Genomic DNA, 26,471 nt, shown 5'->3' with positions numbered 1-26,471 from the left:
TGGAGCTGAGAGGCTAATTTCTGTATCACTGTGCTGCCAATAACGCCTTAATACTGCTTCATATACATTCTGTTTCTGTTTCATCTTTACATATATCTAGTTATCTCATTAGTTATCTAATCTATGTAGATTTCAGTTGAGGAATTTTACAAGTATTGGGTTGATCAAATCCTAGTTAATAAGCATCTTCCCTCCAGCTTATGTGAATTTAAATGGTATATTTCATTTACCGAATTTTGCAGACACCCTCATCCAGGGCAACTTACATTTTTTCACATTTTTATACAACTGAACAATTGAAGGCTACCACAGTTACATTAGTATGCCACTGTAGATTAGGTCCTATGATTTGTGTACTCTCTGTAATTTATACAACTAAATGCAGCATAATAGATTATGCATCAGGTTTAATCAGTTTGAATAATTTATCAAGTCTTCCTATACTGGATTAGAATGTGTCATTGTGTGACCTAAAGGAACTGAAATTTAATTGTAATCACTAATTATTTTTGAAAATAAATAGTTTATTTTGCCTTTTCTGTTAGTTTCCCAGGCTTTCCTTTAAACCATTACTCATTTTCCTTTTATTTTAATTATAAGGAAAAGCTAAGGATTTATGTCTGCTTATTATGAAACATACCATAATACTACCTACCCTTAGCCAGAAAAAAGTTTCTTAATATTAATATCACATATTAATAGCACATTAGTTAATATGAACAAACGATGGACTGTATAATTATAATTAACACCTGATTTAATAAAATGACGAAAATGAGTCACGTTAAGCCATCAGTGCCCAGTAAGAACAAACACCCTAACATATTTGTGTACAGTAAGTTCCAATAGTTACACATGGAGACCGGTACATTCATTCATTCATTCATTCATTCATTCATTCATTCATTCGTTCATTTTCTACCGCTTATCCAAACTACCTCGGATCACGGGGAGCCTGTGCCTATCTCAGGCGTCTTTAGGCATCAAGGCAGGATATACCCTGGACGGAGTGCCAAACCATCACAGGGCACACACAGTCTCATTCACTCACGCAATTACACACTACGGACAATTTTCCAGAGATGCCAATCAACCTACCATGCATGTCTTTGGACCGCGGAGGAAACCGGAGTACCCGGAGGAAACCCCCGAGGCACAGGGAGAACATGCAAACTCCACACACACAAGGCAGAGGCGGGAATCGAACCCCCAACCCTGGAGGTGTGAGGCAAACGTGCTAACCACTAAGTCACCGTGCCCCCCGAAACCGGTACAGTAAGTATTTAATTAAAAATTAATTTAAAAAAATAATTATATGGAGATATGTTGCCATGCATTTGAGCTGCTGAATTAAAAGTTACATCAGTATATTGTATTTGTATAAAGAAACATAAATTATGAGATGAATACAAGGAATTTCACCTGTAGTTCATGCCTCATGGTTGCCTTTAAACACAAGCATTTCCAATTAAGCATGAAAAATGAGACACGGGAAATAAGGATAATGCCATCGGAATAAGAATATGAATAAGTATATATATGTATATGCATATATATATATAAGTATATATATATATGTATAAGTATATATATATGTTTAATTTAAATTAACAACATGTATTCCACTCTTATTATTAATTTATAAGGTAACTAAAACACTTTTGTAAAGAAAACATGCTGACATTTTGAAGGATAAGCTGACAGCAGCATCATCTAGTCCGTCTTTATGTGTTCCTGTAGCTTTAAGATTTCCCTCCACTAAAACTAAGAGCCTACAGTTAGGGTTAGCCCAAAATTGCTATAGTATAATAATACTAATGTAGCTGAAGAATGTAGCTGAAGAATTCAAGTGGCCTACACAGAGCTACCAAACCCTATTGAACACTTCTGGGATAAAAGAGAAATGCCAGCTGCACTCCACTCTTTCTACATGACCTTATTAATGCTCTTGTAGCCAAATAAGCAGGAATCCATATTCCAACATGTAATTTTATATCTTTATGAAAGAATGGAGATTTTGGGCAAGAAAGAAATGAGAAATTGTGTTCATATTTCTCAAAAAGCACATATTATGGTTATTTGTAGATGTCCCTAAACTTTTGGCTATCCATGCACACTTTGGAAGAACAAGTTATCAGGCAATAAAGAAGCCTCGTAACTACCAAAGAGCAAAAGATACCATTATGCATAGCTTCAGTATAAGCATCAGTGATTTCAGTTCAGTTCCATCTGACACCATGATCTGACAAACCTAGAAAGAGTCTACAATAGCTTTATCGGGTTCTTCCTCTTCTTATCTGTTCAGGAATGAACCAAAGAAGGAAAAGTTTTCAGCTGACAGATAGAGTGGTTAGTGAAGAAAACGTGTTTCTGACCATAATTTGTATCTAGCGATTAAGCTGATGTTGTATACCAACTATGAGCATCTGAACATTAGTACTTAGCCCCAGGCTTGCTGTTCAGCTAGATGGCAACAAGTAGGAAGATCAGCATAAACATCAAGAGTGTAGTGGTCCAGTATAATGTGCACCATTGGCAATGTACTGAGGGACAACACATGATTGATTTAGGCATGTTTGGCCACTGACCGATTTGTCAGAAGACTGAGGGCTGTAGGAATGAGTTAAAGATCTAGGCAGGTCATGTGAGCTGGAGATATAATAGAATAAAGGAAAACCCAATTTCTGCCCCAATATGCAACTGAGGCCAGCTAACTAAGATATGTTGAGAGAACCAGTGTGCAATGTGAGAATACTGCATCTAAATTTTGGATAAAAAATCGAACATTATAGATTCATAAACTATAAATTCAAATCTTATTTCTAAATTCAAATAGAATAGTAGGCTATAGATGAATAGGAAGCAACAAGAATAACACAAATCACTGGAAGCAGTAATAGGTCTGAGGTTTGACCAAAAGTAAAAAGTCTGAGTGAGCAATAATATGGCTTTACATTGATATAGAGACACGAATGGCTTAATTGGGGTCAGAGAACCAATATGTAAAAAAGGTTTTTAATCTAACCTTAAGGATTGCATCCTTAACTTGGATTTCAGAAGGTTAAGACATTTTTTTTTATTTATATTGTATTAATTACAGCATAATTTTGAAGGTGTTTGAGAAAATATTGGAGTTCAAAACAGAGATCAAAGACAGACTTATAAATTGATGCTGTCTAACATGCACAGTTTATACACACATATGCATGAGGTGTGAATATATCTCTCTGCACCTGTGCCATTACTTGCTGCTTGCAAAAACTACTTTTAAATAAATGTGTGTTTTTGGATCATCTGATATTCAAGCTCTTACAACCAAAACTTGCCACATGGATCATGGGCCACATTGAATGTAGGTGCTCATTGTTTTAAGTGTGTGTGTTTTATTTATTGGTGTTGAAAATTGCTTTCATAAACCAAACTTGGTACTGTTACAACACTATACCAGTGTTTCTCAGACAGTGATGGTCATTTCCTTGTAAATAAATATCCTATTTGGTTTATACAGTGATGTATATACCTGTCTAAAACAGTGCCTTAGGAATTACTTTTTGGGGAAAACAATGTAGAAGTGAACAACTCTATCCAATGCTGGAGTTGGATTAGCTATGCTGCATCGTTTTTGGTGTGTGTGAGTATGGTGTGGACGTGCGTCTATGCCTGGAGTTTTGAGATAGACTGGCTTCTGTTCCCATTCCCACTACACTCCGAGTTTTCCTGGTATAAGCTCTGGATCCAGCGTAAGTTTGACCAGGATAAAGCTGTTATAATGAATATGAATGAATATTATTTATGTTATATAAAGACATTTAGTCAGATGCTCTGTACATCTGTACATTGTGCTGTGTGACGTTTATAAAAAAATAAAAAAAAACTCCTGTCCTGGAGCAGAACTGCACAAAACATTGTTAAATATTTTAAATATTCTTATCATTCTCTCTGTTGAATCTAAACTTTGGGTGTTACATTTTAAGGAAAATAAAACAAAACACCAACACTGTTCTGGCTAAGAGCTGGGATCCCATTCAGGGTGGATCCCATTCAGGGTGGATCCCATTCAGGGTGGATCCCATTCAGGGTGGATCCCATTCAGGGTGGATCCCATTCAGGGTGGATCCCATTCAGGGTGGATCCCATTCAGGGTGGATGGAATAAAAACCTGCACCATACCAACCCTTTCTATATAAAACTGAAACCCCAGCTGTAATCCTTTCTCATGCCCTGTACCCAGGCTAGACATTTTATCATTTGTAAGCGTATCTGTTAGTTCACACAAGGAACGAAACACGGATTGGCACGTGGAGGCTGTGCAATGACAGAAACTACATTTCCCATCAAGCTCCTGTGTATCGCGAACGCCACGAGCGCAGGCGTTAGGGTCTTGTGTGTGAGAGTGTGTTTGGGTGTGTGTGTGTGTGTGAGTGTGCAGAGAGCCTGGGTGCTTCGAGCTTTTCCACCACGTTATCATCATGCTGACACTGAGACATTTAGTCAGGGTGAGTATTAAAGCATGTTAGTGTTTTTTATTAGACACTGTTAATATAATGTGTTGCTGCTTATGTATTACAGCATGTTTGTTATTCCACTGTGGTAGCTTTAATGTCTGTGTGTTAGCCAGTTGGCCTAACGGTAAGATTTTATCACCAACGTGGTGGAGTTTTATTCTCAAAATGAAAAATCACTTACACAGGAGCTAAAACTATTCCATGGCTGCTTCAGGTTTAGCCTGCTAGCTGTAGGCTAACTGGGTTGCATATAATTATAATGTCACATGTTTATAAACCAACCCCATTAAACATTTAGCTTGGATTTTCTTATTGTTTGCTTGTGAAAACATTTTCTTTTCGTGTTGCGTTTATTATTCAGTTGTTAGCCGAGTAAGCTAACGATAAGTAAGCTAAGCTAACTAAGTTTCTAAACCTAGCCTTATCTCAGCCTGACAGACGGGTAACGTTAAACTGTGGCTTTTGGGTGTAGCTTAAAAAAAATGCAAAGCAGTGTTTTAATGCTGCAGGAAAACTTCCAGTGGAGCGACGCGATGATGCAACACTTTCATCAGAAGCTGAACCATAAAGTAACGTGACAGCAGAGCAGCTAGTTCTGTTAAGGGGAAAGTAGCTGATGATCGAACAGGAGCTGATTCGCCACGTGACGTCATGAAAAAAAATATTTTTTTAAACCATTTTTAATTTTTTTTTTATTGCATAACAATAACAAGAGGATCACAGTGTGTTCAGCTATTATATATTACATTCATAATAGCATCAAATAAAACCACAGAAAACAAACAAACAAACAAAAAAAAAACACTATACAGAAAAAAGAAAAAGAATTAAAAAAAATCCTATACATCCGTTTTGCTTTTTAATTTCTTGCATCTTTTAGGGCCTCAATATAATGCTTAAGTTCAATTTTAAATAATATAATGTTAGGTTTATTATTATTCCACTTCTGTTTGTGCACGTGGTATTTTCCATACATAATTATTTAGTTAATCACCAAATATTGCTCCAAAATCTTATTTTTATATAACAAAAATATATCTTTACAGGATAGTCGAACATTTAATTTTGTGAATTTGAATATTAGATATTCAATATCAATCCAAAACGATAAGTGTTTTATGGATTCTTCTTCTTCTGAATGACAAAAGATGCATGTAGTCTCCATGTCTCTGAAAAATCTTGAGACTACTTGTCTCGCTGGATAAATCAAACGAATAACCTTGTATGTAATTTCTTTAACTTCTACATAATTTTTTATAAATATAAAAGTTATTACATTTTTTATCTATAATTTTCAAACCATTAATACTGAAGTGATCTGTATATAAGGGAATAGGCTCAGAAGATATATTGCCTGATAAAATAAGACCACTAGGAATGGCATCAAATACTACTGCAAACTCCTTAACAGTTACAGGGATCTTATAATGATGCAGGAATTCACAGTAATAATCACAGATTATTCATAGAACCACTAGAAGAGGTTTGTGACATCATCTACTTCCATATTTTTGATTGGCTAACGAAGGGCTCTCGGTTGATCCAGTGGACCAATGGAGAGTTTTATCCTTAATCTGCAAAATCTCATTTATTTATTTATTTACTTATTTATTTATTTAAATCATTTGTAAAAGAGAGCAAAGGAAACTAAAGTGTGAATGAAAAGAGAATGAAAATATGACCAGATATCAGAGAGCACGATTTTATTTTTATTTCCTATTCCTCTATTTGTTTCCTATTTCCTTTGATTTCCTTTGATTTTATTTAATTTTTTTTAAATTTTTGAAATTGTTCAATTCTGATTCGTGTACATTCTTATAATTTTTTTTAAAGACCACAATATTTATGGTGTAAAATTAACCCCATACCCGACCCCATAACTGACTGCCCGTAGTAAGTCTAATATCTCAAGCAGTGTCCCTAAAAGACATACTATACACTACGTACTCTAGTGTGTGAATTTAGAAGTGTAGTACTGGCTCAAATGAAACACTATGTTTTGTTTTTTTTCTACCAAACTGTAAGAATAAGCCATTTTGTACATTTTTTTTCTCATCTAGCACCAGCACCTGGTAACTCCACCCGTTTTTTGCTAAGTAAGCCAAGCTGAGGGTGTTGAGTGCATGAAGTGTCCGACATTCCACACTTCATTATTATAGTTAGTATCCGCATACTTCTCAACGCAATCATACTACTCACATTATTTATACTACAGAATGGTTTAGGGCTTAAGTATGCTATGCATAAGTATTCAGGATACAGCTGCAATTTCAGTTTAAAGAACTGTTGCTAGAAACAGGTGCGATGTTGACGAACTCGGGCGACTAGAGCGATACAAAACCGTATCAATGTTTACTTCTATTAAATACCAGCACTGGTTGAACTCCAGATCAGATTGGAGGACAGGACCTAACTGTAGTGTAATAATAAATGCGGAGTACTAGTGGAGCTAACACAGAGCTGTGTCGAGCTGAAGCGATGTAGCTGTACACGTGGAAGCAAAACCTGCTGCTCGCACAACCTGTCAGTCACAATTGTCTCATTAACAGTGTTTACATACAACAATTGAATGAATTAATGTTTGATTCCCAGTTAGCTGTTTATAAGCGTCCTGAAACGGTCAGTTTTCATTATCTGAAAATGTTGTATTTAATTTGAATCAAAGTTCTCCTCATACTGTGGCAACATTACCGTACTAAGGAGCGTGTGTGCGTCCGACTCGGCGCGTTCAGATTTTTAATGGTGCTGTTTGTAGTGTTAACGAGTTTTAAATTATTTCCTTCTCAGCATTCAAAACCATGGATGCTCTATTTGCCAGAAAAGAACCTACACACATTATCCATCTGCAATATGCCTTTATGCTTCAGCTAACATTATTAACTGCATCAGAAGTAAAAAAAAAAAAGCTTTATTCATGCTATCTCCCCTTATTTGTACAGTGGGGATGTGTGTTTATAGAGGTTAATTCTCATCTGTCAGCTGCATTAAAATGTTCACTTGATACCAATCAAACCTCAGTCATTTTAGTAGTTTCAAATCTTTAACAGAAGCCGTGTATTCCCGTCAGTCTGGGATTTTGCGATTTTTAAAGAAAAAATTAAATTACCGCAACTTTGGGCCAATACAGTACATACATGTTGTGTGATGTCTTCACAACAAACCTTCAGCCAAAACCCTCTTTTATGAACATGGCTTTAAACATGAGTATAGATGGGATAGAAACTCAGCACAAATAAGAAGAATTTTAAAAGAAGAATCCTGTGTTTACAATCTCAGCAATTAAAAAAAAAAAACCTGAAGTAAAATCAAGCATTTTGGTTTCAATAATCGCAAGAACAGTTTTATAGACAACAGACGTACTTCATTTTCTTCAACTTCTATTGCACATGAACAGAAACGCAACACGGACCAGAGGATCTAGAGGATATTATTTATTTATTTATTGACCTGGACTATCTGTATGACTTTAGCAGAGAGCAGGTATTGCAGCAGATACGTCTTTTCTCTTCAAAAGTTTGGTGGATGGATTTGGAACAAATAAGGATTTGTTCCTGATTCAACACAGTGCGTTAGTTTGGACATTGGATATTAAATCTGTTGTCCAGTCAAACATACTACACATACACACTGTAATACAATACATAGTAGTTTATATCAGCTTAGGGTTAGTGTAATGTATTGGCCTTGATGGAGGATGGACTCTAGTGGATGTAAATATAATTATTATTACAAGAAAATGTTTCAGGACAACACATTTTGGTTATTGTTGTATATTTGTTTTGAGGTTTTTTTTTTTTTTAGCTTTCTAGGTTGTTTGTAGCATTGGACCATGACAATGTGGCAAGCAGTCGGTCTGGAGTGTGTGATGATGCTCTACTTGTATATTGCAGGCTTTCTAGAGGAAACAGTAAGCGACAGTGATTTTCGACACGGAAACAGGATTTTAGCTCCCCGGGGTTAGCTTTTTACTATCAGCGTCATGCTGTGTTCAGGTCATTTCTATTGCACACAAACAGAAACTCCACATAGTCAGAGCACAAGCTCAGGATCTAATCAGTGACCCTGGAGCTCAAAGACATCCACACCAGTGCTTTTTATTTGGTTTGTTTACCTTTGTTCAATTACAAGTACAAGGTAGTAGCAGTAATAATAATAATAATAATAATAATAACCAGCATCGTCTCATATGGGAATAGTGCAGCAATGTAGGGACACTTGAAGTATTGTGTCTTTTTATATTTTTCTATTTCTTGAACTTTTTCCTTCCCGCCTATCCCAATGTTGTAACAAGTTTCCCTGTTGTGGCACGAAAAAATGATTATTGTATCTAATAATAATAATAATAATAATAATAAGAATAATAAGTATTATTATTATTTTTTTAAATTATTATTAATATTATTAATATTTAATTAGTTTTTTTATTTTATTATTTCTTGCCATTTGTTTTTGTCTTAGTTTTGTAAAGTAATGTCTTATGCCTTATATTACTTCATTCTTAATTAATTATGCAATTTTTACATAATCATAATGGTAATAGTAATAATAATAAATAATAATAATAAGTGTTATTTATTTTAATACTTATTTGTTGTTGTTGTTGTTGTTATTCTTATTATTATTGCTGTTGTTGTTATTAAAATAAGCCAATGTTCCCTCAGCTGTCACCATGTTTGGTGTTGCCACAGATCATTATCTAGTCAACATAGTCAAGTTTTTCTTGACTATGAGAGTTAGCGCCTTGTTTCTCCACCCGGGAGTCGAACCCTAGCTGAGGCGATGAGCTCACTGGATCCTGCCCCTGGACAAGGGACTGCATTCAAAATAAACAACTAACATTATTATTATTAAATCTAATTATCATCATTGTCATGACGGTATTTTAATGACTGTAGGTTTTCTCTCAGCTGCTGCTTCAAGGTGAGCGAGGTGATGTAAATCTCAGCTCTACTGCTTTAGGCCTATGAATCAAATTACTACATGGATGGTTAATTTTAGCATCTCCTGCTTGGTGTTCAGCACATTTGCAGCTGTTGTACATTGTTAAAGGAATTTTTTGAACCTCTTCACATACTTCACTTTTTGGCCTGAAAGGTTTAGCACATGGATGTAAAATGCAGTCTGCAGTCATGAACCAGCGCTTATTTCCTTACTCTCTCTTACACACTCTTTCACTCTCTCTCTCTCTTTCTTTCTTTCTCTCTCTTTCTCTCTCTCTCTCTCTCTCACACACACACACACACACAGTCATTTATTTTCTCACTCTCCCTTACACACTTACACACACCTTTACTCTCCCTTACACACTCTTTCAAGCTCTCTCTCTCTCTCTCTCTCTCTCTCTCTCTCTCTCTCTCTCTCTCTCTCTCTCTCTCTCTGTTATACTAGTCTGTTTAAAGACTGTGTGTGTAAGAGACATCTGAAAGATGTCTGTGTAAACATCTTAAATGAAACCTTCTGTGTTTTTTCTATCTAAATTCTTTTAGATTCTTTTAAATTCTTTAGCCTGCATGCAATTACCTTGCAGAAGTGTAAGAAAACTTATTTCTAATCTTAAAACTGCATTAGGCTTGAGGTGATCGATCATGTCGGGAATCTGCGATAGATTCACGATAGCTATTAAGTCGGATGAGCTACATGTGGGAAGACGTGCTTTCTCTGATTCATCATTGATTCCCTTTTCTGTCTTAAGCAGATCACAAGCTCATGCTAGCTTTCCACATGTGCAATGTTTTCACTTGTAAAATGTCAAGCTGACCAAATGACACAGACCAAATCTACACAGTCTCTGCTGTTGTTTAGCACAGAGAAGAGCTGTGCTTTACGAGAGTCCATCATCAAGCAGCAGAAAACAAACAGTTCAGCCATTTGGCTCTTTGTGTACTGTGTTTTAATCACAACTGTTTTTTGTTTGTTTGTGATTTAAGTCTGTTTACTTTCTACTCACTAGGCGTTTTGAAAAATGAAAACTTGAGGAAGTAATCCTTCTTGTTCATGTTTATTACACTCGCTGTTCTATTTTATGTGTGATTTGTTAGCAAATCTAGAAATTGGCGTCAGACCCAGATCATATGTAATGACTTGTGTGAACAGTCTGTCTCAGTCCAGTATGTGTCATCATCTTCTTACCAAAAGCCATGAATAGATCAAATCATAAGTCAGCTGAAGATTCCCACTCATATTTCCAACATAGAATTATGTGACTGCTCTTGAGTCAGAGGCTTTATGCTGTTAAGTGGCTGTATTAATGGCTGGAAGTGAGCATGGCATTTCCTTGTGCTCCCTTTTGTTTTTGTTTTTTTATCGTTTTTTTTCTGTCCTTGTTGCTTTCGTTCATTTAAAAAAAAAAGTGTGTCCTAGTTCAGTCTCAGGCTGGAAGAATGGCTTGTTTGACTCCCGAAATCAGTTGTTTTTCTTGCAGCCAGAGCAGGCCACAGCAAAAACACACACAAACCCTAGGACTGATATCTGCAGATTAACTAGATCAGCAAGCTTGTTTTTTTTTTTTTTTGCCTCCGATATCTGTGACTGATTAAAGGATTTGGAAAATGAGGTCAGGCCACTTGACTGTGGTGGTGATGCTGGTCGCGATGCTGCAGCTTTGAGGCAATGGGTCATTTTGCCAAGTTAAAGCTTTTGTTCCTCAGCCAGACCTGGCGTGATGCAGTGAACAACAAAACCCGTATAAATACACACTTCATTAATTTAGCTTTAGTTAGTTTACTGCTTTTTGAAGTCCATGTTAAAGCTTGAGTGCTCTCTGCTTAATCATCCTACTTAATTATTAACTTCTGCTTGTGTAACAGGGATTTAAGAAGAGCCAAAGTTTACCCCCGTTGTCCTCCAATGAAACGGACGCTTCAGTGGCACACCCTCTGCTGGGTTCAGTGGAGACGGACCTGAACGTTCCTGACACACAGGAAGTTATTCAGAACAAACTGGTCTTTGCTTCTGATCTGGTTAATATTTGTGCACTTGTAATCCTACACCTTTAAACATCTATTGGTTTCCACAAAACTGTTTGTTGTGGATAAAGGGAGCTAAACTGCCACATTCGGATCAGTCCGAAGGTCACTTAATAATTGATTAGCGTATATATTCTAAGCGTTTCATGTTTATTTTTAGGCGTTCTCTGCTGAAGCCCCAAATTTGCAGCAGTGTGAGGATTGGGAGGGGAACGCTCCAGCTGCCCGTGTTAGTGCTGGCATGACACCGCTGTCAAATCCAGACCTGATTGAGTGCGTACTCAAAAATGCAGAGTTACTCTAGATGCATATTAAAAAGATCTTTTCAGCCCCCTTCATGTTTGTGAAGCGGGTGAGCGTTTCAGTGCCGGTGAGCTCAGTCTTCACCTCACCGACACCAGATGTGCCCCATCATGCTCCAGTGAACACGGGCTGACAGAGACTGACGCCGTCCAGGATCGTCATTCCTATTCGACTCCATCTCCGGGATTATGGCGATAATGTTCCCCAGTCTCGGCAGGAAATTGGCTTTCCACCCTCTTGATTGTTCTGTGTCTTGCGGGGAGATCCGAGGGCTAGAGGAGCAGAGCTCACTTCCACCTTTCCATCTCCGCCGCTCTGTCTCACTCTCCATCTCGCACTCACACTATCTCTCTCTCTCTCTTTCTCTCTTTGCCCTGGCCCGTGTCATCCTTCACCAAATCGGCGGGCAATTTGTAACGGCTGCTCTCCTATTAGTCCCTGACAGGGAAAGAAAAGAGCATGTGTCACTCTGACTGATTCTCGGTTTGCTGACACTTTTTAATGTGCTCTATCCCTCGTTCCTGTGCACTTCCTTCGTCACCCTGTGTTACAAAGCTGATTGTCATCCAGCGAGGGTTTGATGGACAGTAGTCATCTGTAAAATTGACTCCTGCCCTTGAAAAACAAGAAAGAAAAACAAAAACTAATAAGTCAAATGAAATGACTTTTGTCCTTTTGTCCTTTTGTTTTGGCCCACATTCTTATGTGACTCCGGAAGAACAGATGTGAAACGGCAAAATGAAAAGTGTGTGTAGGTACGGCATCAGTCCTTCCAGATAAGAGGTGTTTGTGTGTCGCTCACTGTACGTTTGTGTGTGTGTGTGTGTGTGTGTGTGTGTGTGTGTGTGTCTTGTAAACTCTTCTGATGCATGGTTCAAAGTTCTCACTTCAAAGTTCACCTTCAGAGCCTGTACACTAACTCACACTCTCTCTGTCGCGCGCGCACACACACACACTCACAAACACAGTCTTTCCAAAAATAGTTCCATGACAGATTCATTCCTTAGGAGTTATCAGTTGTAATTTTTATCTTTTCCCCCATTTCAAAGAATATTTAAATGCAAGATACAAATGTTGATTGTGCCCTAGAAATGTGCATGTGTCTGTCTATCTGTCTCTTGCTCTATCTGCCCATCTGTCTGCATGTGTGCATGTTTGGTAATATCTATATTCTCTCTGCTGAACTTTGTGTGTGAGTGCCTTCTTTGGGAAACCTTAGTGCTTACAGCTTGTCTTAATTTGCAGGTTGTTTGTGCATGTACACACACACACACACATACACACACACACACACACAAACATTACTTCAGCTCCCTCTGTATCATAAGGCTCTCTGTCCCCATTGGAAGAACAGACAGCAAAGGACAAGTCCTGTCAGAGAGTAATGACCTGTGTGTGGTGTGTGTGAGTGTGATCACAAGTGTGTGTACGTGGACGAGGTGGCCCATGAGAGACAGGCAGACGCTCAGCGGGTGTGCTGGCGCAGGGCACCGCTGCTGACAGAAAGCCAGAGGAGCGGAGCCACTCCTTTCTGTATTACTGTGTGGTGTAGCTCTCACAGGCAGCTCGTGTGTGTGTGGTGTGTGTGTGTGTGTGTGTGAGAGAGAGAGAGAGAGAAATTTGGGAATAGGACCACCCTCATTATCACATCATGGCATCTGTCTTCCTTTAGCATGTCTCTCGGTGTCGCAGTAAATGTGGAAATGATTCAGTGCCTCAAATGAAAATGATGGCCTTCTTCCCCACCTGCACAAACTGAGACGTCTCTCCACACCTCAGCGAACAGCGAGCTGCTAACGGTGTCCAGCTTAAGTTCGATTAAACTTTAATTACAGTTGCAAGGCAGAAAATCCACCCGTCTCCCTTTAATGGTTTAGCTAAAGCAAGAGGCAAACTGTTCACCGTGCTAACACCATAACATTTACAATTTAATTCACTACCATGGAAACGTCTAGAAAATGTAAAAGTGGAATTTAATAACACGTCATTATAATAATATAGGCCGTGGCTTGTTAGTCACTCAGGGATTTTACTTCCTGACACAATGTGCCTTTAAAACGAGCAGGTCTAGATTAAGGCTTATTTTATTTATTTATTAATTTTTAAAAAGTACAAAGTCCTTGAAAATATTCAAATACTACAGTTACCAGAAATGGCCCTTACTGAGTAAACAGATATTTCAGTGCTAGTTACTATGCTAGCCAAAAAGGCTAACTAATCTAACAGATACAGTGTTTCTAATGCTAGGATGCCACAAAGAAAAGTTTCACCAGTTATAACCAGTGTTTAAGATGTTTATGTTATGAAACACAGTCATTAATCCCAGACACAACATTCTCTAGAACAGGTGTGAACATGTGAGTCTTATCACTGCTCTTATTCCCGAAAGAACTCAGTGCAGTCTGTATGATTCCTCTGTGTTTCAACACCAATATTAATAAAAAAAATAAAAAAAAACTTTTTTAATGGGTTTTTGAGATGACATGCACTCATTGTCCACTTTAATAGAAACAGCAATGCCACAGAAGATGTGCAAAAGACTCTCAACTCTCACTGCTCAGTTTGGTCTCAGGTAACTGCTTTTAACTACGTTTAACGTATTTTTGCTGTTGTAGCTCGTCCTCCTTACATTTTGGAGTGTTTTTTTTTTTTAATTTAATTTTATTTTATTTTTTGAGCCGTTTTCATGCTGACCATCATTGTAAAAAGTTCTGGAACGAGGTACTGTAGCTTTAAACCTGACGTTCACAAGATAAATTTTGTTTCTTTAAGGTTTTTTCGGAAAAATGTACAATTTCTGAAATATTCAAAGCAGCCTGTCTGCCACCAATGTCCATTCCATTGTCAGTCACTGAGATCACATTCACATCTTTCTGATGTTTGATGTGAACATAAACTAAAGCTCTTGAGCTGTATGATTTGCCACCAAAAGATTGGCCGGTCCTCTTTAACAATAACCACAACCATATTAATGAGAAACATGTGTCCCTATTAAAGTGGCCAGTAAGTTTCTATGCTTATTTCTTAATAGTTGATTGTTTATAGTAAATGACAGACATTTTCTTTCCCCCTCATCATAGACCTTTTCATCTCCAAGCACAAATTCTGATGTCTGATGCCAATAAGCATGAACATGGTTAACATTTTCCAGTCCCTTTCTTGTAATCACTCTAACCTGTGGTATTTTCTGACCCTTACCTGATTTGCTCTTCTGCTTCAGCTGAGGTAATAAACACTTTTATCCATTATGTCCAGTTCCCTAAGGACTATTATGATGCTCATTAGCGTTATTTATTTACTCACCCGATTTCCCCATTTACACTATTTACCCATTATATCCCTAAGGCACCGTAGGTGTCTGCTTTACCACATTCATGGCTCCTGATGAAGTGACCAGGAGTTGTCCACCCGTTAAGCGAAGCCGGTCTCATACATCGTCTCCTAACGCTCCCACATCATTGAGCTAATTGTTTTTTAATAACGTTTTTTAAATGAAGCAGTTCATCACGCTCCTGGCCTCCCGTGCAGCATGGCGCTTTGGTGAATTAGAAAAAGGACGGGCAGCAGCTCCATTATCTTTATTACTGTTAGTTATGATGTTTTTGTTATGCGCTAACATCAGCTCGGGAAGTTTCCCCCGGAAGAACACGGTTCCAGCTGAAATAGTGAACCATGTTGAAGTTTTTAAGAAATTATATACGTATATGTGTAAAGTGTAAATCTCCATAGTATTCAAATGAGTGGAAGTAATAATATTGGAGAGAGAACCGTGAATGGAAGGGAGAGGATAAATGAGTGTTGTGTAAACTCCAAAAGGGAGGTCTGTACACGGGGAGGTGCGTTAATGTAATTATTAGTAGTGTTTCTCAGAAAATGTTTCTCATTTTCACCGGACGCACATTCCCACATCTGAAAAGTTTTACGCCATGTTCTGCTTACAAAATAACATTTAACAGATATCTGTATGTTACGTAAATCTGTCGGAGCCCACGAGTAGTAATTATGATATGAACTTTGTAAGTTGGGGTTAGAACTTCTCCATGATACAGCGCCCCTGGAGCAGAGAGGGTTAAGGGCGTGGATCAAGGGCCCAACAGTGGCAGCTTGGCAGTAAAGGGGCATCAACTATTCAACAACCCAAAGCCTTAACCACTTAAGCCACCACTGCCCCAATGTTTGCGTAGGATATGATGTTCTGTGCTCAGAGCTCAGTAACTTCACCTAAAACCCCCAGAAGGACAGCTTGTCTCATAGGTCCTTATATACCGGGTCTTTTTATAAAATGTCCTCAAATGTCCCGGACGACAACGCAGGATCCACTGCATCATCACCCTAACCAGAAAATACATAATCACTGTGTGACTGAATGCCAGAGCTCAGCACAGCTGCTTTTTATAACTGCATTTCATTTGCCATCTCATCTCTCGATCTTTCCGAACTGTTCTTCATAGTTCATGTGATTGAACTGCGTGAAAATGTCCATACAGTTACATGAGAGATGATTTGCTGGCTCTTTCTGGCTTTTTCTCTTAAAATATATGTAGCAGAAGACTGGTGTAAATCAATGTGTGTGACCGCCTTCCTCCAGTGGGAATGATGCATGAAATCCGACATGCATTCATAATGGTCGGGGTAACGGCTAGCTATACGGCTCGGCTGTTCACACAGGATGTGAGCCGATCACTCAGGATGCATGTTAGGTGGATTTCACGCTGGACTTCTTTACTGTGATGTTTCCTTGGTGATTCTGTCGCATTTTTCTGGGTTCAGACTCACTTTATTCTATCAAACCCTGGAGCTTTTGTGCTCATCTTGTGTCATTACAAAAGTGTATAAAAACACCCCATGACTCATCATATTTTAGGTTGATGTTCTTGTTTTTAAATTCTTCTGGTGCTATTATGCACAGTAAGACATCTTATCTCTTCGATGCTCCACAGCTTTTCTCTGCCTCTCATGCTACACCCATGTTGTGGAAACTAATGGTCACCATCAGCTGGTTATTTTACTTCTTGTGCAAGTGCAGAGTTGAGCGAATACGAGTCGAGTTCACATTCACTGGAATCGTGGCACAGTTCCAGGGCAAGCGAACCTGCACCACATCTGCAGAGAAGCAATGCTGCGCTTCACACTCCTCGCATGACAGCTTTCACATTACCAGTTTTTCATGCAAACTGTGCTATGTTTCAGACTAAACTTCCTCCAGTGAAAACTCTCACAGCGATAGGTGTGAACAGGGCCGGGAAGATGAACGACAGTAGAATCATCCAAACAGACATGAGCACCTCAACCTGATAGTCAGTTAAATCATGTTTTACATTTACTTTATTCCTACAAGGAAGAACTAAACTTTTGCACATTTTGGAGAGTTTAAATTTTAGATCTTCTCTCTTTACACCAAAACACTGACTATCTATTTGAGAACTAAACAACATGAGCGATCTGCTTATTCAGGTCTGCAAGATCTCTCTCTCTCTCTCTCTCTCTCTCTCTCTCTCTCTCAATTTCAGTTTCATCAAGCTTTATTGGCATGACCATATACATGTACAGTATTGCCAAATCCTTACAGCAAAGAGAACTCTTATTGAGTTTCCATCTCTCTCTCTCTCTCTCTCTCTCTCTCTCTCTTCTCTCTTCTCTCTTTCTGTCTCTCTCTCTCTCTCTCCCTCTCCCTCTCTCTCCTTTATACATTTGCTCAGAATTTGTACCATTTTATATACATTATATAGTGTAGTGGCTCATATGTATTAATGGTGGAAAGTAACTGTGCTGGAGCTGAAGTAATAATAATGTATACATGATCCTGTAAAAAGATGATCAGCCAAATAGCTTTTTATAGAATGAACAAATTTTTGTCTTACCTGAGGCAACTCCTTATCTTATCTTGCTCTCACACTGGACTGGCGGTGGGGACGCTGGAAAACTAGTACTATAAATGTAACAACTCCTTCTGATCTTCTCTACAATGACTCTAAAAGGATAATAAGCCTCTTGCTCCCACGTAATAGCCGACAGCTAAATGAAACCTGACGCGTTTTGAGAGCATGAAGACTACCTTGAGTTGTTTCTGTTAGAAACACAGAGCTGTCTGCTGTCCATCAGTCTGTCATCTGACTTGCCCAAACCTGAAAGGATGCCACTTTTTTTTTGTTGATCTTGTTTATAATTCATTGTAGCTATCTATCTATACTATATATATTTTTTGACTCTACCATTGGCAAAGGCTTATTTTTAAAAAAAAAATATTTGTAATCCTGTTTCCTTGGGACTTTAAGATTCTCACCAATAGTGCTGGCATTAGCTTAATTAATCGCGCCCCAACGCCTACCAGAAGCAACGTCGTGCGCAAAACAACTTAAGCCGAATGTGTTTATTTCTTTTAGTGACGTCTCTCACTGTGCTGTGATGGCATTTTATTGTGCTTCTGAAAAACCTGGGTTAGCATTCACACCCCAGATAAACTAAAAAACAGCATATAACTGTACAGTGTTGACAATGCTATGGAAGCATAACATGCCTTCACATACCAGATTATACTTATTACTTACCGTACACCCTGAAATGCCCCACCAGTGATGTAGGCTATTTGCGATCAGAACTGCTTGGCTGTGATGTCACTGTCCTTTATATTACTCTGCCTCAATCCTAATGCATCCTATTTATCATAAATATCTCGACTCTCTGATTCTCAGCTGTGATCTCTTCCACACTCTAGGGTGTGAGCTGCACTGCTAAAAGTGGGATGGCCCATAATTGGCTGTGAGATGAAAGTGATTAGTTACGAGACCCTGCAGTTGGTCCACATTTAGCAGAGATACCCAGTGCTCTGAAAAATGGCTTCATTTCAGCATTTTTTTTTATCATATTAATATTCATTCAGTAACATCTGTAATACTGAATCTTAGAGGTGTTTGAGACCATCTTAGTGCTGTATACATACACACTTCAGCCATAACATTCAAACCACCTGCCTAATATTGTGTAGGTTTACATCTGACGGTGAAGTGAATAGCATGATTATCTTATTACATCACTTGGCAGGGGTAACTTGGTTGGGATATATTAGGCAGCAAGTGAACTGTCAGTTCTTGATGTTGCTGTGTTGGAAGTTGCATAAATAGGCAAGTGTAAGGATCTGAGTGACTTATCACGGGCAAAATTTTGCTAGCTAGACATGGCTAGAAGCTGGGAACCTCTGGTCCTGATATGCGTGTGGATGTTTACTAAACAAATACCACCTAAACATTGTCATCATGGTAACAGCTGGTAGTGGCCAGCTACACTGCAGAAACGGTATTGATTGCCCAAATCTCAATCTGATCAAACAGCTGTGTGTGTGTGTGTGTGTGTGCGTGCATATGTGTGTGTGCGTGCATATGTGTGTGTGCGTGCATATATGTGTGTGCGTGCATATATGTGTGTGCGTGCATATATGTGTGTGCGTGCATATATGTGTGTGCGTGCATATATGTGCGTGCATGCGTGCATATATATATATATATATATATATATATATACATACGTGCGTGTGTGTGTGTGTGTGTATACAGTACTGTACAAAAGTTTTAGGCAGGTGTGAAAAATACTGTAAACAAAGAATGCTTTCAGAAATATAATGAGTATTTATTTCTGTCAATTTACAAAATGCAAAGTGAGCAAACAAAAGAAAAATCTAAATCAAATCAATATTTGGTGTTGCTACCTTTTGCCTTCAAATCAGCATGAAGTGATGGCACGGCCCACACAGAGCCCTGATCTCCACATGCAATGTCAAAAAGCATCCGGTCAGCTTCATAATTATTGGCAACTTTTGTATGATTAGTGAAAAGGTGCCTGTGGTTGAGCAGTATTTATTTTTGTTTCTGCCTTGCGTGTGAAGAAATGAGTCTGCGATTATTTTAAAAATAAACAATGTTGTGCTAAAACTGTTCTGCCTGCACTGTATCACTTGAAACTCTTTTGTGTCTCAGTGGTGTGGAGTGAGTGAGTCTGTTAGGGACAGTTGTTAGTCTACATTGGTGAACCACCAGGGAAAAAAAAGGTTTGATGTAGTTTGTGTTTAAAGGCGTTCAGTGGTAATGAAAAAATATGTTGTGTAAATGGGTTATATAATATTTATTTATGTAGTTCATACTGTATGGTTTTACCTTTCTCTCTCTGTCTATTTGTAATCTGTTTGAAAATAGACCATGTGTGCACATTAGGGATTTTTAAGCATCTGGGTTTTTAAAAATATTTTCTTCCCCCTCCTCGTTTCTCTGTTTGTCCCCAGCCTCTGTGCCAGCGTGTGAGCGTGTGTCTAAGAGGACAACACTCTGCAGCAGCACGGGCACCTGATCATGAGCGGCCATGGACCGGGCAGGACAGCCTGGCGCAGGACGATCCCGAGATGTGGGACCTGCTGCAGAAAGAGAAAGACAGACAGTGTCGTGGGCTGGAACTCATTGCTTCAGAGGTAAAGAGAAAACAAATACAAGCTCACTGATTATTACTGGATGCAGTTTTATTTCCGTTGCAGTTTTTTTAAATTAAGCTTAATAAAATATTTCTTAAGTGAGCCATAGTCAAATGTCTTTAGTTATGTTTATCCAGTATTTTGATAACACAAGGTTCCGTTGGCACCTAAAATAAAAAATCAGGTGAGGTGCATCAGATGAGACAAGCTGAAAGTTTTTTCTCTGGACAAAAGAGACAATCTGGACATTTTTTCCTGCTCATTCTGACACTAACAGGTTCAATTCCACCACAAATGAGGTTTTGCCTACACGATCACACGGGTGGCATTTTACACAAAACATGAATGACGACAATGAAAAGAAATGTGTGGATCTTCCAGATATCCTCATTAGTGAGTGTCAGTCTGAGAAGTGGTGCAAGGTCATTTACTTTGGTGCCAGGAACCCAAAAACATCTCGAGAAACGTCGAGACAGTAATTCATCTTCACAGGAGTGGGCATTAAGCCAGCATCTCTCGCGCAGCAGCAGCAGCTAAGGTCATTGTATAAAAGTGGAACTTGTGGCATGATGGAAACCACTGTTTGATGAAGGATAACGTCACCAGTCATCTCACTCTGTGCCCAAATGGAGCTGAATTGGCCTTAAAGAGCTAGTAAATGTCAGAGAAGCGGCACAAAAATACGGCATGAAGCCGTGTTGTAGGAATGACCCACGATCAACCGTGCAGTTATACAAAAGTGTAAAAGTGATGCATGCTGGGAGTGTGTGAAGTGTGTTCTTTTCTTATACATGATTTTCAGACTTACTGCGTAGTCTGTCATGTTTAGTAGAGAAAAACCACAGGAACTTGGCATCATGTACATTTTTAATGAACATCACAGTAGAGTTAATGTTGCACAAAGTCCAACAAGTTAATTCCTTATATTACCTGTGATCATTTTCTCTCTCTCTATCGAGCATCTGTCTGTTTCTCTGTCTGTCTGTCTGTCTGTCTGTCTGTCTGTCTTTCTCTCAATCTTTCATTTCTCTGAGTTGAAGTAAAATTTTCTGTCAATTCTGTGTCACGAAAAGTTGGAAGTTGCCTCAGTTTGTGATGCACTCTCGAACCCAAACCTGCTGATGTACTCGACACTGGTGAGATCAGACTTTATCGGTGTGTAGGTTAAGGTCGGCTGGTGATGGAAGGTAGGGTTGTTTTTGTTTTGTAGGATTATTTCCTCTTGTATAAAACTCATGTTATCTTCAGTTAAAAGGACCAGCTTATAATTGTTTCCTTCATGTGCTACCATATTTAAAATTTCTTTTTGTTTGGTAACATGATACTTTACATACTTTGTCATTTTCTCTAGAAAAACATGAAAAGGGACAAATATATTTTTTGATTTTGGAATAAAACAAATGATAAAGCTGTATTATTATTATTATTATTATTATTATTATTATTATTATTATTTAAAGTGTTCTCTTATTTGCACTTCTTGCACACTAATTCCACACACATGCTGGCAGAAGCAGCCCCAGTCATGGGAAGTTGAGCTGTCTGTCTCAACCGCACAACGTCAGTATAACCTGTGAAGTTAAATAAGCAAAAAGGACACAAGGGATATATACATCAAGCACAGTTCAAACATCTAACCAGTGTGTAACGGAATCTCTAATTTCTGCACTGTTTGTTTTGGTTGCTTTCTTATTACTAGTCAATAAATATATTGTCAGAACATTCTGTATTGCCCATTTCCAGCATGTAATAAAGCGCTAACACTTCTAGCTTTTAACAGCTAGCTTCTTTATGTCACCTCATATTTGAACACATGTCTAGCAAAAACAGAACCGAGACTTGCCAGTTTATGTCCTACAACATAGAAGCTGCTGTTCATTTTTGTCCACGCCACATACGCCGGGCTTGTCATCACATCCTGGGAATAAATGCTCATTTCCGCATGTTGAGCTTTTGCTCTATGTAAAGCCGGGTAGAAAAATACCATAAAGTGTTTTTTTGTTTGTTTGTTTTTGTTTTTGTTTTTTTGTGGGTGATTCTCCCTCATCAACGATGATGTCAAGGTTCCCAGCGACCGGTGACGCAGACAGTTTATAATCACGAGCATAAAAACAGAAAAATGTTGCCGGAGTAGATTTTTTTTAAGGCTGTCAAGATATTTATTCACCTCGGCGGGGAAGTGAATAAAAAGCAGAACATTTCAGAACACTTTACTTCCCTTTATAGCTGCTTCAAAGCAAAGTGCCTCGTCACGTCTGTCAGGTAAGGCGACGGTCAGCTGGACATAAATCTGCTAAGTGGTGTAAGACTTTTCAGCATGATGATGCAGCTGGTGCTGGAGCAGGTGGAGCGTTTTACCTCTGCTACAGTACATGTAAATATGTGCATCTATAGGGGGATCTATGCATATTTTTTACCTCGTTAATGAATATGGGCAGCGAAACACACACAGCATAAAAAAAGTTGTTCTATTCCTCTACTAAAAAACAGCCGGCTTAAGCGACTTGGCAAGAAAATGACGGTGATGGCAACAGAGTTACAGCATGTTAGACAGCTGAATGTTTTACTGAGAGCAATTCAGGCATGTAATTAACTGATCATTTTTCTGTGTCATGATTCATAAAGCTTGTAACACTGAATTTGCTCATTCACGTTCGCTATCGCAGATGATTAGTTTAGAATTAGGATACATAAATATGAGAAGTCATAAACTGTTCCAAACGGACCTAGACGGTAAACAGCAAAAGTGTCTATGCCGTATAAGACTACATGCACATAACTTTGTGTACACGTGGCCGCTGCGAGAAGCCTGTGGTCCTTTTGTACTGAGGCACTTCTGTATGTCCTCAGAAATTCAGTACTCAGTAATGGTCCAATCAGCCATAACTATCAATTAAACCACCTGCCTAATATTTTGTAGGACCTCAAACCATTCCTGAGCCATTTTTTGCAGTGGCATCAGGGTAAATAATCTTGCTGAAATAGTCCACTGCGATTCAGGACTGTTGTCATGAAGGTGTGTAGTGTGTAGGTTCTCGACAATGTTTAGCTAGGTTCTGCGTGTCAAAGTATCATCCTCCTGAATGCCTGGATGAACTTTCTCATTAAAAAATACTCGGAGCATCACACTGCATCCAGTGGTATGTGTGCATCTCTTATCCCAGCTAACTTATGCACAGATACCCCGCCAAGACATGATGTCGTTCATCAGACCAGACCATTTTCTTCCATTGCTCCATGGTCCAGTTCTGGTGCTCATGTTCCCATTGTACCTGATTTCAACATGGGCACTCTGACGGGTCTGCAGGTACACAGCCCCAAACATACCAAGCTGTGATGCACTGTGTTCTGCATCACTGAGCCTTGGGTTTCCATGACACCATGTCACTGGTTCACCGGTTGTCCTTCTGTGGACCATTTTTGGTATGCACTGACCACTGCATACCGAGAACTCCACACAAGACCTGCTCAGACCCAGTCGTCTAACAGTGACTGTTAGCTTAATGCCTAATATATCCCAGCCCTAATATAATGAGATAACCAGCATTCAGTCATGGTGGCAGTGTCACGTGGTGCGATTCTCCCTGTGCTCATGTTGGTACTACAATACATGGATCAAATGTACAGTGGGTTTTTTGAATTGAGCCGTCAGTTGTGTTTGACGCCAGTGAAATTCCGAGAATTGGGCTGTTTGTTACTCTGAAGTTTTCCATGGTGCTGATTTAGACTGGCACCAGACTGCTGAACTGAAGATGTGTTAAGTGTTCAGAATCATAGTGCTGACAGCTGTTTCAGTGTTTGCTCAGCCTTAACGCTTTTTCCTCTCATCTATACTCTACTGTCTGTGTGTCTTACCTCAGCTTGTCAGAGTACGGATAGCAGCTCAGACACGAAGAACAGAATAGCATAAGGGAAAACTGATGACTTCTACCTTTTTCTCCTCCACGCTTCTGATTTTTACCTTTTTAGTCTATGAGTCATACCCTGTCTTTTTTGGACTTTCAGTTTGCCCCTACATGAACAAACTTCTCTGAGAACTTGTGGACCTAACGTTTAGCAACGTCATGTGCAGAAGTTTTCAATTATGTTTCCAATTTGTGTATTTGCTTTCACAGTATGACTGTGACTTGTGATTGAGTGATGTTGCCTGCTCTGTGGTGTCTGACAGTCTGCGTCCAAACATTTCACTTTGTGTGGGTGGGTGTGTCTGTGCACGCACGCAGGTAGGCAGGCACATGTGTATGAAGAGTACTAGAGAAATTAGAAGTTCTAATTAGTAGAGCTCACACTGCAGGCACTGCAGGGGCATTTTTTTTTTTTTCTTGTACTGCTGATTGGAAGGTTGTGAGTTCGAATCCCAGGACCACCAATCTGCCAATGCTGGACCCTTGAGCAAGGCCCTTAACCCTCAATTGCTCAGTTGTATGAGATAAATGTAAGTCACTCTGGATAAGGACTGCCGAATGATGTAAATTTTCTTTCTCTCTCTCACCCCTGCAGAACTTCTGCAGTCGAGCAGCACTAGAGGCCCAGGGCTCCTGCCTCAATAATAAGTATTCAGAAGGATACCCAGGAAAGAGGTAGGTCTCTCTCTCTGTCTCTCTCTCTGTCTGTCTCTCTCTCTCTCTGCCTGTCTGTCTGTCTGTTTCTGTGTGTGTATGTCCCCAAGTAAGTTAAGTGCAAATGTTTTTTTTTTAATAGTTTTTTTTGAAGAGCAACACACCAATCTTGTGTGCTCTGTTTAGTCCAGGGTGTATATCTGTTCAGAAAAAATCAATCAATTTTGTATTTATTATAATATAGCTTTTAGAAGTTGTTTGTAATCGTGTTATAGACTGATTTAATCTCTGTCAGTGTTGGACCTCGTAAGTTGTGTGTCATTATCCCAAGGCAAATATACCATTTTGCATACCACAATATGACATGTAAATAATGTGCACATGTAGGTATTATGGCGGTGCAGAGGTAGTGGATCAGATCGAGTTGCTGTGTCAGAAGCGCGCTCTCACTGCGTTTGATCTAGACCCCTCTCTCTGGGGAGTCAACGTTCAGCCGTACTCGGGCTCTCCGGCTAACTTTGCCGCCTACACGGCCGTGCTGAAACCCCACGAGCGTATCATGGGTCTGGACCTGCCTGACGGAGGACAGTGAGTTTATCACAGACATACAGTACACTCACACCCTCTCTCCTTTCTCTTTTTAGTTCTTTCAGTGTCCTTTGAGTCATTTCACCAGGTTTCTCACTGCCTCACTCCTTTATTTGGCTCTAATTTAAAAAAAAAAAAGAAGAAGAAGAAAATGTCTGGTGCATCAGTTGAGTGGTGTGTTGCTTAGTACTCATTAAGGCTGGTAATATACAGAGAGGACACCACATCTCACATGTTTAGCCATTTAAATCAGTCGATTATACAAGAAAAGTGTAAGATATCACTAAAGACTCTCTATACTTTAGCAGTTGTTGAATCTTTTATTCTCTCTCTCTCTCTCTCTCTCTCTCTCTAGCCTCACACATGGCTACATGTCTGATGTGAAGCGGATCTCTGCTACTTCAATCTACTTTGAGTCTATGCCCTACAAACTCAATGTAAGTCAATATCTAAAACATTATGCCTTTTCATGCTCAGTAAGTGTTTCTTATTTAGTTATTTATTTTTGGATGCTGTTAATTTTTCAGATGATCACTGCTTAGTAATACTTGTCATTTTATCAGCATCTTACTGTTAATCTGTCTCTGTCTGGCTCAGTAAAAGCAGTCGAGCTGATTGGTTAGAAGTACCCATTTCTGTCTGAATTGCCATCTGGCAGGGTGCGTGGTTTTTTTTTTTTTTTTTAATTTATTTATTTTAATTTTTTTCTCCCCTTGTTCTCTATTTCAGGGTTTCATGCTTGCCACTGTTCATGTATTTAGATCAAGCAAACCTAATACCATGTCCTGGAGTTAAGCCTGGTGACTGTGTGTGGTTGTGCACAGATCCTAGCCACTGGTCTGTCCTCACAAGTGACTGTTGATGCTCTTTTGAGATCAATTGATCAGTGCCAATGTGTGTCTGTGCAGCTCATCGATGTAGGCGCGTTTTTTTTGGGTGATCGATGTGCGGGGGCGTGTCCAGTCTCTGTAGTCTGCGGTCTGATTGATGAGAGGGCCGTACCCTCTCTACGGGAGAGATAATAGGAAATCGACAGGCGGGACTTGGCCTCACACACACACACACACACACATTCACGCAGACCCTCACAGCTCAC

At 39.1% G+C, this 26,471-nt stretch overlaps 1 protein-coding gene across 1 annotated transcript in view; it reads left to right on the top strand.

The window, feature by feature from the left end:
- The first annotated feature begins 4,195 nt into the window (after positions 1-4,195).
- Positions 4,196-26,471, top strand: part of shmt2 (serine hydroxymethyltransferase 2 (mitochondrial)) — a 30,488-nt gene continuing 8,212 nt past the window's right edge. Inside the window, exons 1-5 of the mRNA XM_027146960.2 lie at positions 4,196-4,496; positions 20,046-20,228; positions 24,729-24,808; positions 25,175-25,375; positions 25,731-25,812. Of these exons, the coding sequence (XP_027002761.1) occupies positions 4,470-4,496; positions 20,046-20,228; positions 24,729-24,808; positions 25,175-25,375; positions 25,731-25,812 (573 nt within the window). The 5' untranslated portion in view covers positions 4,196-4,469. The remainder of the gene's footprint in view (positions 4,497-20,045; positions 20,229-24,728; positions 24,809-25,174; positions 25,376-25,730; positions 25,813-26,471) is intronic.

The sequence above is a fragment of the Tachysurus fulvidraco genome, chromosome 5 (genome assembly GCF_022655615.1).
Source record: "Tachysurus fulvidraco isolate hzauxx_2018 chromosome 5, HZAU_PFXX_2.0, whole genome shotgun sequence".
NCBI lineage: Eukaryota > Metazoa > Chordata > Actinopteri > Siluriformes > Bagridae > Tachysurus > Tachysurus fulvidraco.
The sequence above is the reverse complement of the archived record's forward strand: the minus strand, read 5'-3'. Positions and strand labels throughout refer to the sequence as shown.